This window comes from Vidua macroura, chromosome 7 (assembly GCF_024509145.1).
Source record: "Vidua macroura isolate BioBank_ID:100142 chromosome 7, ASM2450914v1, whole genome shotgun sequence".
Classification (NCBI taxonomy): domain Eukaryota; kingdom Metazoa; phylum Chordata; class Aves; order Passeriformes; family Viduidae; genus Vidua; species Vidua macroura.
Window position 1 is genome coordinate 35,225,640 of NC_071577.1, and position 18,727 is coordinate 35,244,366.

At 44.3% G+C, this 18,727-nt stretch overlaps 2 protein-coding genes across 3 annotated transcripts in view; one reads left to right on the top strand and one right to left on the bottom strand.

Annotated features, from left to right (window-relative positions):
- The window catches only part of SPOPL (speckle type BTB/POZ protein like), a 130,025-nt gene that overhangs the window by 39,609 nt on the left and 71,689 nt on the right, over nucleotides 1-18,727 (top strand). The gene's annotated exons all lie outside the window — the stretch shown is intronic.
- NXPH2 (neurexophilin 2) overlaps nucleotides 7,157-18,727 on the bottom strand; it is a 35,180-nt gene continuing 23,609 nt past the window's right edge. The window contains exon 2 of the mRNA XM_053982285.1: nucleotides 7,157-9,979. Coding sequence (XP_053838260.1) covers nucleotides 9,236-9,979 — 744 coding nt within the window. The 3' untranslated portion in view covers nucleotides 7,157-9,235. The remainder of the gene's footprint in view (nucleotides 9,980-18,727) is intronic.

Below are 18,727 nucleotides of genomic sequence, written 5' to 3' on the forward strand. Positions count from 1 at the left end.
TGTGTCCTGCAGTAGATAAAAATGTCAGTCATATTCTCCATATTTCATAGTCCCCTCAAATCCCTGGGGAAGGTGCACATGTCTCATGTTACTTATGTCCCACCAATAAAACAACCCTCTAGGAGGAAATCTGTGCAGGCCATACAGCAAGATGTCAAATTAATTGCACTGAAATAATGAGTTAGCACCAAATGCTAATTAAATATTGATGGAAGTCATACTTTCAATTATCTTCATTATGGCACAATGTTTTATGTAGACATGAAGTACTGGGAATGTGGGCATATATTATCATTAATCTTGTCATACAAAAATATTAGTAATTTTTCAAAAAGCCACTGTAAATGTGCTGGAGGTCCATGTTTAGTATCTTTTTGACAGAGTAAAGTTTTTTGTGTGCACCCCTTTTTGTTTTGAAGGAGCAGGGCTGGAAGGGCCAGCCTTGAGCTCGGGGAGGACAGAGCTGTAGGGCAGCTCAGCAGAGGAGTCCAGAGTGTGGCTGACAGCAGGAGATGGAGCTGAGGCAGAGGGGGGCTGGTGAGTGAGATGTGACCCAGGGTGTTCTGCTCTGGGACCAGGGGATGGGCAAGAGCCACTCCCCTCCCTGTGTGCATTACCACTGAGGAAAAGGCCTTTAAGCATAAGGATTTTTTCAAGAGAAGGACTTCGTTAGTCAAAAAGAAAAGTCTAGGGCTATCTAGACTAGAAACTAATTAAAGGGTGAGTCCCAGGAAGAATCCTGTCCAAAACCAGTTTTATATCCAGTTGCCTTTGTGGAGGATGGACAGAACTTACCACATAATTCACAGATGAAAGATGAAACAGGTACTATACTTTCCAGTCTTGTTGCTCTCAAGTCCCTTTGAGCTGTTCTAGAAAAACAAAAAAAAATTACTTCCAAGACCTCCAAAGTCTTCCTGGAAAATGCTGTCCTATGAATTCTTTTTATTTTAAATGAAATTTCTTTTTCATCAATCAATAGAAGGCATAATCTGAGGTGAAAATTAGTCCTTCCTGCAGACTTTGAGGAAAAGTTGTACAGGACTGCCTTGGTGGGTCTTCTTTTCCAAGCTGGACTGGAAAAGAGGTCCTCCTGCCATCTCTGCATGAAGAAATAGTAAATTTGTGCTAGTTTGCAGAAAAAAGAAATTAAAATACTCCTTTTATGCCTTTTGGCCATAATTGGCAACTTTTGCAGCAGGTGAGTGTGAAGAATGCTCACAGCAATAACTGCATGATGTGCCAGTGTGTCTGTGTCTCCACGGGCAAAAAAAAATCCAGTCCCAGGAGTGTGAACGTTCTTTGTCACTTCTGAGAGCACTGAAAGGTTGAGAGTGGAGACAGGTGGGTGACCATAATTAGGGAGGAGGGTGTGAAGATTTTATTGCAGTGGGTGCAGCCTTAGTGCCATTGTCTAAGTGTAAATTGTTCCTAAAAGATAAGTCTGAGATTATTCACCCCGGAATCTCCGTGAGTCCAGGGAGAGGCATTTTCAAATTACCGATGGTGAAGTGTGGCAGAGCAAAAGGAGCACTTGAGCTGAAGAACAGCTAATGCCCAGCAGAGCAGAACTGCAGCAGCAGCTGCTGAGGAGGTAATTCTGTGCTCATAATGATTCCAACTTCTCTCAGAAACTATCACTTTGCAAGTATCCCTCATCTGAAGTACAGAGCTTCCCCAGACCATCAGAATAGTATCTCTCCACATCCTGAGCATGTGAAATTAATGACTGAATATTATGCTGAGAGCCATTTAATTAAAAACACTTTCATTAATAATGCAGTTGGAGAGTGTATGTGTGTTATGTAATTAAAGATAGTACATCAGTAAATGATACTATGCAAAACCAATTCAAAAAATTCAAATGAGTTGGTGTAGCATAAGGAACTTAATTCAAGTGGGAATAAAGTCAGTGTGAAATAAGCTCAGAGTTTTTTCCTGGAAGCTGCAATTAATCTGCTTCTGGCAACACAATTCAATACTCATATTTTAAATAAGGGGCTGTGCTTGTTTCAAAGATAACTAGGGTGGTGAATCAAAATAGATGTCTTTCTCCCCTCTTTTTGCCAGATATAAGTATCTCTTAATGTCTGGACACTGCTGAGCCTGGCTGACCTGGAGGACGTGGGCAGCTTTGCACACCATTCATCTGTGCTGCTGTTTTTGCTTGGAGCAGTCAGGTTGTGCTTGGCTGTGACAAAAGACTGTAGGCCTGGTATTTGTAGTATTTTTACTTTAAAATGTAAGTGGAAGAGAGAGGTTATTCCCTCGGGGCAGATCAATCTCCCTGTGTGGCATTGCCTTCAAGCAGCTGGGTGAGAAGGCTTGTTGTTTTCCCCGGGCACTTTGGCTAATCCAAATCTTCCCCGATTGAAGTCAGAAACGCCTCAGTTAAATATATCTGACATGAGAAGTGGATTGGAATTAAGTAGCTCTAAGTACTATTTAATAAATAGGCTTGCTTATCGTCTTCAATAAGGCAACTTGAAATAGTTTTTAATCCTTTAGTTTACCTGCTCAGAAATCTGTGTTAAATATTCTGTGCTCTCAGGTTAGCAGTGCTCAGCATCACCTGCTTCAGACACACTCTTCCACCACCTCTTCTTTTAAGGACTACTGCTGGCTTAGACGGGACTGACAGCTCCTCTCACAGCAGTTTCCTGCTAAGCCAGAACGTGTTCTCCTGTCCAAGTTAAATGAACTTGATGTGTTTTGAAAACCTGAACCGGTTTTTTTTTTTTTTTTTTTTTTTTTGGTCATTCTATAGAACAGCTTGGTGTGAGTTGCAATTCATCAGGGGCTTTTGAGATGTGGGCAGGAGTGTAAGTGCTCTCCACCCATCTAAAACCTCATAATTGGGGTGTTTCCTCCGTGGCTCTTTAGGTGTTTATCAGTTCAATCTTGGAATAGTTTGGGTTGGAAGGAGCCTTCAAGACCTTCTCGTTCCACCCCCTGCCCTGGGCAGGGACACCTTCCCTCGACCAGGTTGCTCCAGGCAGGATCTCTAGCACAAAAGATGCCAAGTCTTGTTTTCTGGGAAGCAACACTAACTAGAAGTTCAAAGCAAACACCTTGATAGCTTTAGGTGGGGGTGGGGTTTTTTTTGGCCATTTTTAACTTCAGGGCTAATTCAAATAACCTCCAAGTCTCATGTTTCACTATCCTCTTTCCTGGCGATTTGGAACCAATTATAATGTATCACCTTTCAGGAAGATCACCAGCTTATTTGGAGCAGTTAAGATAAGGTAGCCGAGGCTTAATTGGCCTGTAATGATGAAAGAGCCACGAACTGTCTGGGAATGAGGCAAGAGAACAACGGAATGGGATTTGCATCGAGGGGGCTGAAATGTAGGGCTGCCAAGGGCAAGGGAGCAGGGTGAGGACTGAATGCTGGTCTGGGATCAGGCTGCCAAAAAAGCTGCCTTGTTTTCCAAGGATGGTTATATGAGAGGCAAGGGGAGCACTGGGGTGTCTGGGAAGGTGTTCCTGGGGCAGCTGTTGCACAGGGGCTCCTGTGTCGTGGCCGTGCTCAACTCCTGCTGATGCCTTGTGAAGGCTGACCCAGAACAGAGACTGGACAGAGCTAAAGGATAAAGTAGGGATTTATTCAAAGGCCTCAGTGGATCCACCTTGGGCAGCGCAAGAGCCCAGCCAGGGCTACACCCAAGATGAACCAAAATGGTCACAAAATGCACAACCTGTCACAGGGTCTCACACTTTTATAAGTTCTGGTCCATTTGTATATTGGAGTTAATTGTCCAATTACAGCTTTAGCCCATGAAGTCCCATCCTGCTTGTTTTTCTCTCTTCAGTCCATGTTGTTTGTGCTCTTGGGCCTGAGATTTGGATCATTTGTCCTTGGTCCCCAGCTGGAGAAGGAATTGTTTTGTCTCCCTACTCTGTGTAGAGAGCTCACCATCCCCTAATTATGAAGCCTAGACCCACACACTAAAGCTGCACAGAATCTGAAAACTATAAAAGCTAAAACCTGAGGCATCACTGCCATGTGGTGCCCCTGCCCTGCTCCCATGGCCCAGCTCTGGGTGGGAGTTCTAAGTCTGGCCTCCTGACAAGCCAGAAGAGACCATGGTGTGTCCACATGCCAGCTCTGTGCTTCCCACAGCATTCCTTTGCTGGTAGCTGGGAAAGGTGGTTGAGCTTTTGGCTTGCACAGGGAGCGCTCCTCACCGCTGAGCCCTCGCTACAGCTCAGCTGCTCGTGCCTGGCTGAGGGGTCACAGAACACTCCGAGCTGGAAGGGAGCCAGGAGGATCTCTGAGTGCAGCTCTAAGTGCAGGGGGTCTCACCCATGACCTTGGTGTGATCAGCACCGTCAGCTGGTCTCAGTGCATTTTCCCTAAAATGAAGAAAATACATTTAGAAGTCCCTGAAGCAGTGGAGCTTTTTTTCCTCTGTTCGGGCTTGAGGACAAACGCAGAGAGCAGTGGAAGAGACTGAGCTGTTTGGCTATTCCACTCCTGTTGAATAGGAAAGTGCTGATATTTCTTTTGGAGTCTATTTTAGAGTCCCACCACTGTTTATGCAGGTAGGATTTTTTCTTCTCCAGCTAAACTGTTTTCCCATGACTGTAATTGCTTTTTAATTGGGCTGCAGCTGGTGCTGGATTTGTGCTGAGCTGGAGACTGAATTACATCTTTGGAAATAGCTTTTTTTTTTGTGATTTTTTTTTTCCCCTTTCAAAATTCAGTCAGGATGGCTGGGGTTCTTGCTTGAGGGTACCAACAGCTCTGGCCTTGCTTCTGACTGACAACCCTCTGGTATTTGGGGCTTGCAGAGCTGTGCCATGGAGTTGGTAGCAGCAGCCTTGGCCATGTCCTGTGGACTCTCTGTTCAGTTCCCATCACTCCTGGCTGCAGATCTGAACAGGTTTTGCAGCCCCAAGCTCAAGTACCCCCAAGGGAGGCAGGGTTTGACACCAAGTAGGATATTTCATGATAATTCAACTCCTCTTCTGTAAACCTACTTGATTTGTTAGCTCCAAAACAAAGGATGCTGCTCCTGATGGAAAACGTGCAGGAGGTGCTCACGAGGGAGAGGTGGGAATGGCAAAGTCTGGTTTTTCAAACTAGACACCCTACAGCTAAAAATCTACTTGATTGATGTGTGTTTCATTGAGCTACTTAGTGTAGAGCAGCTTGTTATTGTCTTTTCAACTGTGCAAATTTGAATAGAGACAGTGCTAATGACGAATCATTATTATACTATAAATAAAACATTATCCAGATTATGCTGGTCAACAGAGCATAAAACAAATAGCAAATTCTAATGTCCTTGAATTACAATTTAAAAAGAAAAGCAGCACAGGATGCTGATCTGCACAGAACGCCCTTGCTTGGTTGCTGTGAGAGATTTTCCAGTTGCATCAGGATCATCCAGGGGTTTGCTCATTTGCAAATTCACCCTAAAAAGCAAATGTGCAACCCCAGGTAGCCCATGGCACACAGTGCTCAGCTCTCTGCTGTTCTCTGCCCTGCTGGCCCCTGTGGCACAGCTGCTCCTTGTGATGGCCTGGCACTGCCACATGGTCCCCATGGCACCGGTGAGGCTGAAGAACTCACAGCAGGATGTGCCCACTAGTGAGGGCTGCAGGGAAATCAGAAATCTGAAGGTCCTGCGGACAAAATTCTTCAGGGGGGAAAGAAGAAAAACCCTGAGCTGTTACTTCCTTCAGTTGGAATGATTAAAGAACTGTGGATGTGCATGGTTCCTGCAGCTCTGCACAGAGTGCTGGCTAAAGAAAAAAGCTGAGGCTTTGTATGTTTGTCATGGATGAGCTTTTTTTTTTGGAAATTTTTAATGTTCTCCCCATTGGGTGGGGAGAACAGCAGGAAATGTATTTAGCAAGAAGTTTATATATTTAATATGAACTCCCTAGGCACAGCCCCTAACCTGCCAGAGCTCAGGAAGTGCTTCAGGCACAAGGTGGGATTTTGGGGTGTCCTGTGCAGGGCCAGGAGCTGGACTCAATGATCCCTGTGGGACCCTTCCACCTCAGGATATTCCATGATTCTATGAAATTTTCACTGATATAAATGTGTACAAAACTGTCCTGTGGAGATTGGGATTAAATAAAGGCTGTATATTAAAAACTTCTACATTAAGTTGCTGTAGTCATAAATTGTCATTGCCCACTCAAGACACTTTTTTAAAATGGTATTTAATCATTCAAGTTTTTCCTTCAAAATCCTTTGAATAAAAGCCATAATAGCAACAATTTGAAACTTGTCTGAAACTGTCACCTGCTACACAGGAAAATGTTGTTACAAACATGGCCTGTTCTGTGTGAAATGAAATCACATTTAGTTTTGTTTACATGGGCAGCATGACATCTGACCTAATCAAGCCTGTCATCATTGCATTGCATTTTGCTTACCCTGCTGGTGCAAATAATTTCTTCTTAAGCAGATTTTGACTGCAGTAAGAATGTAACTGGTTTTTTTTTTCCTTTTTTTGATGTTTTCAGAATTGATCTGAAAGAAAAACTGCATAAAAACAGCAAACACCTGCTTTTAAGCTGATTAAGCATAAAGTATTGTGGTTGGAAGAAGAGTGGTGGGGACTTGGTGGGTGTGATGGAGTTTGGTACCACGGCTCCCTCCCTCCCAGGAGGCTGGAGCCTCCTGCTCCAGCTGCCAGGCTGCTTCCTTGTGCCAGGGCTGCATGGGAGGAGACCAGGGTAAGTTTCTCCCATGGTTTGTCTTCCTGAGGCCTGGAAACCTCAGCCTGGGAAGTGCCACAGCCAGGGAGGAGGAGAATCCAGCTCCCCTTTTGATGAGGAACTGAGCAAGGGCTGAATCAGCAGCGAGCTGCCCTCTCTCCCAGCGTGTTCCTGCTTGGGAGTGTTGTACAATTTAAACTTTCCCCCTCACTTTTAATGGTACCTGGTGCAATTATTAAACAGTTAAGGATTGCCTTTGTCAAAACACGTGCTTCATTTCTCACATCTCATGGAATGCTGCTGAACCTCCTCTGCCTAGGCTTGTACACAGTTCACTATAGCACCCATTTAAATATCTCCTAGAAAAACAAATTCCAGCTGGGCAAAAATGCAATGAGATGTTGCTGTGCCTTAGTTTTACTTTGTGTCTTCAGACATGCAACATTTGAAACTAAACATCAAATGGGCCACAAGCAAGTGCCAGATTTAATAAACTCTCTTTATTTACATACAAATACATGTACACATATGTTCTGCATATGTACACATATTTAAGTGTATATACATACATGGTTTCCACATACTCTACAATAAATAGCATGTAGGGTTTTCTTTTAATTGCCTACAGTGCTGAGTAAAAATGCATGGCAATAAAATCATGGCTTACAGCTAAGTTACAAAAGCACCAACCACTGAACTCGCAGCAATAAATCCAAGCTCATGTACAGCTGGGGCGAGGACACGCTATACAGAATACAAAGTAGACCAACTTGTAGGAATTGACAGGAATAGGCAAACTAAAAAACATCATTATAGACCAGGAGAGACTCTGTATGAAATAAGATGAAGGAAAACATTTAGATTATTGATCAAACTAAACCACACATTTAAATTTGTCACCTAAAGAGAAAAACAAATCACCCAGTTAGTCGTATATTTTTAACAGAGTAATTTTTTGTGTGAGTCTTTACGAAGGAAATCAGAATTAATCTCATGAGTGAGTCCTTCTGAGCTGCCACAGTCAATTGTCTGAGTGCACATCACCAAACAGTATTTCAATAGGACTTTATTTAAGCTGTGTGTAACTTCTTGAACCCTGTGTGCGAGTCTGATTGGAGGCAATCAGCACTTCCTCAGCCAGCTCCTTCCACAGGACCTGTGACATCAAACTGTCACGAAGGAGCAGGAGAACAGATTGGCAGCAGCAGCAGCAGATCAATACCCAGAGAAAGCACAGGGAGTGATGCTGGAACCTGCATAGCCAGAGCCAACCACTCCTGACTGCAGTGGGACCACACCTGGTGGAGCACAACCACAGCTGGACCCTCCCTTGCACCAGCTGCAGTGCAGGGAGCTGGTTCTGCACTAGGGGAAAGCCTGGCTGAGTATTTATATTAAGAGTTTCAAACCTGCTTTATGAGGTGAAGGTGCATAGATTTTTGTTGCTCTCTCTCTTTGTCATGGCTGATACTTTGACTTAAGGTGTGCAGTGCAGTGCTAAGGGAGAGACTGGTGCCAAGAAAGAGAAAGCTGCTTGTTCAGGTATCATCCTTGTGCTGTGATGTATTTTCCTTGCTACACTTTAATGTTCAGGGGCTGGATATCAAAATACTTGCTTCCTTTGCCTGGAAGCCAGCCCCTGCTACAGTTCAGAGAATCACAGAATGGTTTGGGTTGGAACGAATCCTAAAGATCATCCAGTTCCAAGGCCCCTGCCACGGGCAGGGGCACCTTCCACTAGACCAGGTTGACTTAAACAGAGATTATCTTTTTCCCAGGTATTTATAGATTCTCTGTTGCTGCAAAACTAATACTGGGTGTGTGTGCTTGTGTGAATGTGTGAGAGGAATCAAACCCAGTGGTGGGCATGGGAGGAGGGAATATGTACCACATGTGCACACCTGTAGGGTCTGATAAACTAAAGCTCATCGAGGTCTAATTACATCATTGTATATCCATGGGTAGGAAGTCTGAAGGAAGAACTACTCACTCTTCACTTCAATGAACACCTACAGCTACTACAACTCATAAAATGCAGTTTGTTTCCTTTTTTATCAAAGAATTAGCACTTCCTCTTAGTATTTGGACTTGACTACTTGAGCCCTCTGTGTAACATTCTTTATGAAATCAGTGGGAGAGCTGTTTATTTGAAGTTTGAGTATGAGCAGCTTTGAGGCTGCTTCATCATTTGTTCTTTCTATTGTCACCTAAAGTTCCCAGTGAGAAATAGGACCTGCTAAATGCTGTCCACTTCAAGTAAAAGACAACCTCTCTGCCATGGAATTGTTTTAAAAGCTGATTTTTAATTACAGACATAATTTTGTTTGATTTTTTTCTCGTGCCTGCCTGGCAGTTCCCTTACGAAGGATGAGAGAGCTAAAATGCAACGGCCTCAAATGAAAACGACTGTTACATAAACAGCTGGATTAGTTACGATACAGCACGAACACAGCTACAGTTTTTTGAGACTTTTTAACCTGATAGGAAAAAATATTTTTCTCCAAAAGGTTAATGGGAACGCTCGTTTTTATGAGTGATCCCCCAGCCCCGGGCCGGGTCAGCCGGAGGACAGGTACGGCGTCTCGCTGTGGTAGTTGTAGTCGGGACAGACCTTCTGCACCAGTTTGTAATCTACGCTGTAGAAAGCGATGTAAATGCAGATGACTTTGAAGGGTTTGGAACACAACCAGGAGACATGGCTTTGGGTCTGTTCTTGGTAGCAGATCTTGGAAGGGTCAAAGTTGCACAAGGCAGTTTTTTTAGCGCGGTCTGTTTTCTCGTACTCGATGCGGCAGTTGAAGGACTTGGACTCCTTGGTCTCCAGCGTGGACTGTGGAGATGGTTCAAACTCCACCACTTTGGAAGGTGGCACCAGGCTGACAGAAACATTCCCCAGACCCGTGGAGTTGTGTCGGAAATAAACGCTGAATGTTCCGTTGCCGTGATCGACGATTTTCCCCGTGATCAAGAGGTTCAGCTTTACAGTTTTGATGTTGGAGTGGAAGTCACCCCATCCAAACATTTTCTTGAATTTCCCAGTTTTTACTATAGGTCTGCGTTTAGTCCGTGCCAGAGATTCCTGAACCTCCGTGATGTTGGACAACCAATCCCAAAAGTTTTCTATGCTGTCCGAGTAGGACACCTGGCCGTGTTTCAGCACTGGAGATGGTTTAACAAAGAGGCGTAGAGGGTTGATGATCCTGGAGTGGACCACGTTGTCAACCAGTGTCTCTGCAGCATCCTTGTCCTCCCAGTCCAGCACGTCCGCGGCTTGTACGACCCGCCTGGTGTCACAGAACACCTGCTCCGAAACAGAAAGGGAGAGCGGTGTGAAGGGGGGAAATAAAACAGCCAAGACACAGGAGGAGCCATTAATATTTATTTTTATACCCATAGGTCTGAATCAGTCACCTGGACCACTGCAATGAGTAATTTCTACTGTTCTATGAAAGTTCAGGGATTTTACTCAAAGTAGCTTATGGAAGATGCAAAATTCTCAGTAGGAGCCATCCATGGGGACAAATGGATAAACCTCTGGACAGGCTGTGATGTGCAAGAGCAGGCCCCATGCTCACAGATTTGTTAGATGAATACCTGACTGAGGAAAGTGGAAACCCTGAAGACCAAAGTGGCCCCTCTGCTAAAAGATGGAGTGAAATAGAACAGCATGATTTTCCAGTCCCTTCCTTTTTCTCCCCACAACCTTCCAGCTGGTTTAGGCTTAAAATCGTGTTCTGTTGGTGTAATTGTCTCCTAAACCATTTATTGTACATTTGTCTTTTCTGGTGTTGCTTTTTCCATTTGATCCAAACCTATTTTGCACGTCTGTGCCCTTAGTTTGACACAGTGAACATGGCCCTGTTTTGGTGTGCTGGTTTCAGCTGCACAGCAGCTGCCTGTGCTTAGCAAGGCCCAGCCTTCCAGAAGTGCTGAGCATTCCCAGCCACACAGCACAGCTCAGTTTTAAGATCCGTGACAAGGCCAAGCTGAGTCTGCAATCAGAAAACAATACCTCCTTCTAGTAGGGACAGAATAGCCTTAAGATTTCAGAGTCAAACACACAGGTCTCAGTAAAATTCCCAACTCAGTGCAGACACACATTTCCCAGGTGTATTCTTCCTGCTCTCTCTGGCAGTGAATTCCTGTTGGAAACGCAGAACTCGAGCGTATGATCCAGAGGTCAGAAGCAAGATCTGTGTTTCAACAGGATAGAAATGATTATCTGACTTTTTAGGTCCTTTAAATCTTGAGTAGATGCTTTGGAGAAGGCATTTTTAGGGTCTGTTCTGTTTAGAACTGCCTTACACAGTCATCCTAATGTACAAAAGAAAAACTTTTCCAGCTGCATCTATTTCTACAAACAGTGTGAACAGAACAAAGAGATGTTTAAAGTGGGAAGAAGAAAGGACACTGTTGTCCTGCCCGTGTCCCTGGTGACAAACTGCTGCTGGCCCTTCCTCCTGGCAAAATGCTGCTCTTGCTTCATCACTGATCCCACAGTGCCAGGATCCAGGTGGTGGATCCCAGTATAACTAATGCAGGGGCGGGGTTTTCACTCTCCAGCAGCAACATTACAGGCTGGAGGTTTGCTTAAAGCAGCCAAAACATGGAGTGCAGACGTGGAATGTGCAGGATGGAATTTTGTGCTTTGTGTCTCATGAGGGAAACCTCAATGCTTGCTTTTCCCTCTGCTCCTGATCCCAAAGGGTCTTCTACACCTCTGGTTCCTCACAGGGCTCTGTTTTTACAATATCCAGCTGTTATTTCTATAAATTGCAATTTTTTGTTTCATAATCTGGCAAAGATTAGGAACTCCAAAGCCCTTAATCTTCACTGGGGCCTGTTGTGCAGCAATAGGCTCCAAACCAGAGCCCAAACCCGCTACCAAGACCATGTGTCCTTCCTGATCACCCCTAATGCAGTAATTAAGATTAAATGTGAAACAGCAGCAACATTCACAGCTTGAATGCTGAAAGGTGACCATCACTATTGCTAAATCATAAAATCACAGAATGGTTTGGGTTGGAAGGGGTCTTAAAGATCATTCATTTCCAAACCCTCTGCCATGGGTAGGGACACCTTCCAGCCTGGCCTTGAACACTTTCGGGAATCTGTTCCAGTGCCTCATCCCCCTCACAGTAAAGAATTTCTTCCTAATAACTAATCTAAACCTGCCCTCCTTCAGCTTAAGGCCATTCCACTTGTCCTATCACTTATTTTTTACTAGAAATAAATCCACAGCTGGGTGGAAATGCAGTGGGCCAGGTATGTCTCCGCAAAAATACCTTATTTCCTTCTTCAGATTAAAAGCGGGGGAAGAAAAGACAACAGTGATCATTCTCAGCCCAAGACCTTGTATGTCAACTTTCTGCCTCTATCTTATATTTTTTTTATGGCTGAGCTAGGAACCCGGGGAAATAGGAGATTCTAATGGAAACAGTGACAGATGCTGATCTGTACCAGCCCAAATAGCGCTGTCATAATGATGCTGAGGGAAACATCACTTCTGCTGTGATGGAAAGTTCCTGGTGAAGCTCTGTCATGTTTATGTGTGGTTCTTCAGCCACTCCTAAGCCTGTCACCAGCCCAGGATCAGCTGTGTGATGCTGAGAATGCTGGCCATCTGCACTGCCAGGGAAATCACTCCCCTGCTGCAGAGAAGTGACTCTGCTCACATGAAGCAAGAAGTGCTGCACACGTTCACCCATCCCAAACCTGACCTGAGGCCTTGAGAAGCACAAAAAAGAGGCTTTTCTGCTGCATTTCTAGATTACAGCTGGGCCCAGGGGCCTGGCAGTGCTGGAATACCAGAAACTTTCTCATTTGCATGGCTAAATGAAATGCTATTTAAAATGCTAATGACCACTCAAACCATGGGCACCTACAGCTGGTATTGCTGTTAGTAACTGAGTCAGAGGGAAAAGTGGTTGAATATTTTAAGGTGAAATACAAAGAAAGGAAGCTGTTTCCTTACAGGGGAATCTGGCTTTGCTGGTGCCTGCACCCAGCTCTGACTGTCCTCTGGCAAGGGCACAAGAACACCCTCAAATATCCTTCTGGGCTACTTGTCTTCTGCAATGCTTATTGAAATCCTGCAATGGCTCTTTGGTGTTTCTCCCCTTGCCTTTTATGAGGAGATGCAGAGGACATTGAGCCATGTGCTCAGTGTATGTCTCTTCTGGGGGCTCTCACACCAGATGAGATGGCAGAGTGCTGCTTTCCCAGGGGTGCCTTGCTGAAGGCTCTGATAGGAAAAGAAGAAATATGTGGGTATAGGGTTGGGGATGGCTGAAGGGTGGAAAACATTAACACATGCAAAAGCCAGGCAGGTTTGCCACATCAATAACATATCAGGGCACAAGTATTTCAAGACCATGATGGTGAAATCACAGAATTGTGCCTTGCTAAGCTACTGCTACTTTTATTTATGTAATTGTTACACCAAATGAGGTTTACTCATGGGGTAATGAAACACACCCCTCAAGCTACAGTGACCTGGGCTATTTCATGTGGCAACAAAACAGCTTTCATAAATCACTGATAAATTGAATTGTAAGGATGTAATACTCCTGTTTAAGGCCCAGACAGCAATCCTTAGGCACTGCAGAAAGCTGTACCTTACACTTTGCTTGAGTATCTTTTTCCTCATCTTTTTTGAAGTATTTTGCAAGGCTGTGGGATTCTCCAGTCTTGCAGAGCCTTAATTCTTGAGTCTGCTCCATCCTAGTGCTGTCTTGTTCCACTAATTTCGTTACAGGAGATTCAGGAGCTGACAGAATTTTTGTCATCTCAGAGGGCTTCAGGGAAGGGACCTTGTGGCTGGGGGGGGGTAAATTGGTTGTGTTTTGCAAATATTCGGTAAAAAAAGAGCTTAACAAAGAACTGCTTGGTTCTGCTCCGTGCCTGCCACAGCAGCAGGAAGGAGGGGACACTGCTCAGAGATGTGAATAGTGTTTGCGCTTTTGTAATGTAAAACCTTTGTGGTGTGCAGATTTTTTTCCTGTTTTGAATAAACCTTTCTGCAGTATAAGAGAACTCAACTCTAACACTTGGTTTTTCCCAAGGCCCTTCCCTCACTGGCTGCATTTTGCTGTTAGTGAGGAAGGGCCGATGGCTTTGTTCAGCTGTTTATTCACATTGGTTAGCAATTTCTGGGCAATAAAAAAATCTGTATTAAAAGAATGCAGCACATGCTGGAAAAAACGACTTCCTCAGCATCTTTCCATTCACTATAATGCATCACTATAGTGAAAAATATTGCTGGTAGGGTATTTGAAAAACACCAGCTTAGGCAAGTTAGTGTATCCATTTAAACAGATGGCTATTGCTGGAGTTCTCCTCTGCTGCACCGGTGTTTTCCCATTCCCTCCAAACCATTGATTTCAAACAGAAATCACCTAATCTTTTTCCCTATTACAGAGGCTGTAAAATGGCACCCAGTTACCCTAAAATTTCCATTTGCCTGTAGATATTTTCCAGTAAGAAACACAACCGTGGCCCCATCCACAGCGCGTCTCGCTGTTTTCTTTCGCTGCGTAAACGGCGCGAACAGCTCAAATCAGCGCAGCGTGGTTTATATTTATGGAGTTTTAAACTTCAAACCTTTGGTTCTTCCTGTGCTCTCCTCTAAAAAATGGTGACTGCTCTTCAAACTCTCCCCCTTCCATGCACGATCCTGATCATGGCAGAGCAGCACAGGGTTAAATAACATTCCCTGTGAGCTATTTTTGAGAAATGAGCTGACACTGATGAAACACTGGTATCAGTAAATGCTCTATTTTCTCTATTTGCCCAAATTTGGGTTCATTTGGAACTCACTGCAGCGCCTTTCTCTGTGGGCAAGGCACTAAATAAAAGCAGGTGTCCCCATGCAAGAGTTAATAGTTCTGGTGCTTTGGGAATTTTATCCAGGTTATTCATCAATCACCAGCAATCATTCCTTTAGCTTCACCCCTGCCAGGAATCATTTAAAAACTCTCAGCAATTAGCTGGAATGAATTGGTCTGTTGGAATAAACAGCTCTGAAGCACCATTCTGCTGCTCACTGGGAGCTTTTTATCCCACTGCTGGAGAGGAGGGGTACCACCACTCCTCTAGCCCCCAGTTTCACCGGTGAAAAACTCATACTGGGGGAGGATTCCAGTGGTCTCCTCACTCTCTGCTGCTTCCATGCCCAAGTGTCCCATGGGTTTACACTTGTGTCCCCTCTGCAGCAGCACAGGACACCTCTCTGGGTTCCCTGTGCTGATTTTGGAGCCTCACAGGCCATGAGATAATGTGGCCCCATCGAGTGGCTGCACAAAAGCCCCAGTTTGAAGGGGGGTGTTTGGCAGGGAAGAGAAATAACTCTGCTTTATCGGTTTGAAAATTCAGTGATTTCAACGCATTTATCAAATTTTAAATAATTTATGTCTTGACAGGGCTTATCAATTTTGCAAAGCACACACATTAACCAGATACAATGATCTCATATTAGCTTTTTCAGCATCTTACACTGGAGCCCAGAAATATTAATAAAAACTCAGCCCATCATCAATTAAATGGAAAAAACCATAAAATTGTGTTCCATTATAGTCTTTTAGTCCTTTTTCCCCCCAAGAAAATGATGACGGGCTCCAATAATTCATCACAACAAGCTGAGCTTGAACTTTACTGATTATTAATTTTTTTTTTCAAAGACAGAGGCTGTGGAGGGTTTTATGGCTGCAGATGTGATTGCTGTCAGGAATGCTGTGAGGAATTTGGGAGTTAAGCAACATCTTTCAGCAGGACTGTGTAAGAGTGCCATGTTTGTTCCATCCAGTCACAGCCTTATTTTTCAGGATGCTGTGGAGCTGCTTTGCAATGAAGCAAAACTGCCCAGTTGGATGTGGCTTGGAGCAATCTGGTCCTGTGGGAGGTGTCCCTGCCCACCAAGGCATGGGGTTGGATTTGGATGAGCTTTAAGATCCCTTCCAACCCAAACCCTTCTGTGATTCTCTAATCCACCAAGCACTGAGCTGGTGGGATGTGAATATCCAGAAGAGAGGTTGAACCTTGTAGCCGAGGGTGCCCTCACTCCTTAGCACCCAAAATGCCTTTCTAGGTTCTACAGCCTCGTCCTTGCTAAACTGTAAGTAAATAAACACTAGCAGGTTATTCTCTCTTCTGGGGCAATGACTGACTCTTCAAAGGACTCTGGTGCAAAGATGAAATTAAGTCACAAATTCAGAGTTCACTTGCTTGATTTCTGTTTCATCTTGAACCCGATGATACAGAGGCACTGTGGGGTTCAATGTGCCAAATCCAGCAAAGATATCCATGATGGGGGGGAACTGCAGAGCTGTGAGTCAGGGGGGTTGATCTCCAGCTGGACAGTGGCAGAGTACTCAGACTTCTCAAAATCCCCCAGACAAGTTAGGGAAGTTACAATTTAGAAATCTTTTAATGCTACTGCAACTTTCTTTCACTCAAGGAAGGTAGCCAGAAATCCCCTGTTCAATAACTAACAGAACTGGATTATTTTAACAATTTTACCCAGCCTTGTGCAGTTAAAAATACAATGAGAAGATGCTTCAGCAGAGAAGAAAGCCTTCATGATTGAACCTTGCAGCCCATTGGATTTTCTGCCTGTAAACAGAATCACTGTATCATCAAGGCTGAAAAAGCCCTCTGAGATCACTGAGTACAGCCTGTGACCGAACACCACCATTTCAATCAGACCATGGCACTGAGTGCCACATCCAGGTTTCCTTAAACACTTCCAAGGATGGTGACTCCACCAGCTCCTTGGGCAGCCCACTCCAGTGTCTAATCACAATTTCTGTGAAGAAATTCCTCCCAATGTCCAACCTAAACCTCCCCTGGCACAGCTAAGACCATGACCTCTCCTGTTGCTGATTCCCTGGGAGCAGAGCCTGACTTCCAGAGCCTCCTTTTGTCCAGGCTGAGCCCCCTGAGCTCCCTCAGCCGCTCTTGGTGCTCCAGATCCTTCCCCAGCTCCGCTCCCTTCTCAGGACATGCTTCAGCCCTTCACTGTCCTTCCTGAATGGAGGGGTCAGAACTGGACACAGCACTCGAGGCGTGGCCTCACCAGTGCCCAGCCCAGGGTCCTGCTGGCCACGCCATTCCTGACACAGGCCAGGTGCCATTGGCCACCTGGCCACACTGGGCTCACATTCAGCCAGACAGGACCACTGAAAGGGGCTTTGTCATTCCTCCTCAAACCATGAGAGGGAGAAAGATCTCTGTCACACCTGCATCCACCTAAAGGCCAGCCAAGGTACAGGTAGAAATCTTTAGTTTCAATGAGAATATGAGATGATAACATCCCAGTAACCCACAGACAAAAGTACCAATCTAAAAGGGGTATGTTGGGAGAAATTTCCAATCCCAGATACAATTTCATTGCATATTTTCTAAGCAAAATTGACACTTCAAACTCAGTATCATATTTTACAGGGGAAAAAAAAACACTTTAAAATTCTCCCATTTGTGTAAGCAAGCAAAATACTATTTTACTAAAACAGCACTTCAGTAAAGAAACAAAACTGAGAGGAAGAAGCAGCAGAAGAAAAGAGTGAAAATTAAAAATAAAGCCTGCAAAGATTTCCTATTTCAAAAATGTGCCTTTTTCACAACCCTGACAAGCAGTTTTAGGTTATCTGAAGTGTTCCCTCCAGCCTCAATCGGATAAATTGCTTAGAGCATAGATTGCTTTTAAATTATATCCATGCATTGAATTGATCTACCTTTTTGCTGAGAGAACAGAAAATTTGTTCTGAGAAATGTTTCTTGCCAAAAAATGTGAACCAATTCTCTTCTTGAAGACTTTGACTCTTTGGGTTCCCCTCCCCATCTTAAATCTAAATTAGAGATCTCTGAGATAAAAGTTAGGTCTCTTGTTTGTATGTGTGTTGGGGAACAACTTTAAAATTTTTTCTTAGATATCACTAAGTAGTTTTAGTTCTTCACTATATATGAGGCATTCTGGAAGGGTGGGGAAGTAACAGAAATGTAAACCTTTCTGTGAAGGGTCTGAAAAAATCTTGTATAAAAATATCAAATTGAGATACAGTAGATACAGAAAACTTACATTATTATTATTTTAGCACCAAATAACCCCTACTGATTCTCAAGTGGCTTTTTTAGTCACTCTGTACATTTTCTTGATATTCAGGCTGAATTCTCACAATCTATTTTGCACTGAGCTTCACTGCTACTATGGACACATGAACTGTCTTGTGGGACTGAGATGTGCTTTTAGGGTGGAGATCTGGCATTTAGTTATTTTTAGGGCCATTTAGAAGACAATCCTATTCACCTGGAAATCCTGTGAGATGTGCCAGGTGTTTTCAATCTACACTGAAGTTGTGCTGCTTGCAGGTGCAGCTCATGGAGTCATTTAGGTTGGAAAAGACTGTAAAAAACATCGAGTCCAACCACTTACCTGGCACTGCCAAGTCCCACTAATCTCTGTCCCTAAAACCCAGGGCAGCCTGCAGGACACCAAACCCCAACGCAGCCTCCTGGTCCCGCAAAGGGAAGTGGGGACGCTCAGCCCCTCTGCCAAGCCAGCACCTGCCAACCAGCCCTCTGCTGAACTTTACAGTTAATAATTTCCCCTCCTGCTTATTTCCTTAATGCCTGGGAGATTTTGCTCCACGTTTGCCAGATCAGTTCATTAAAATACTAATTTCAAGCAGTAATTATCTGCGTGTGAGCGCTGTCGGTGGACGCGGCGCTAGCGCTGATACGCTCTCAGCTGCAGGAGACTTCCCAGTCAGATGCTCCAGTCCCTGGGAGCTCTGGGCAGGAGCCACCGTGGTGCTCAGCTGGAGCCTGGCTGGCAAAGATTTCTGGGGGGGAAATGTTTTAAGAATTGTAGTTCACGACGAAGGCTGTTTTGTGTGGCAGGGAAAGCGTGAACGGAAAACTGCTGTATGTGTTAGAAATGAACCTGACTTTACTGAAGTCGTCATGAGGGTTTTTTATGCCTTGTAAAGTTTAAATTAAAAATCAATTATGGAAGAGCCCTTAATCTCCTCTTTGGAGTTGTTTTGTGTTTGGA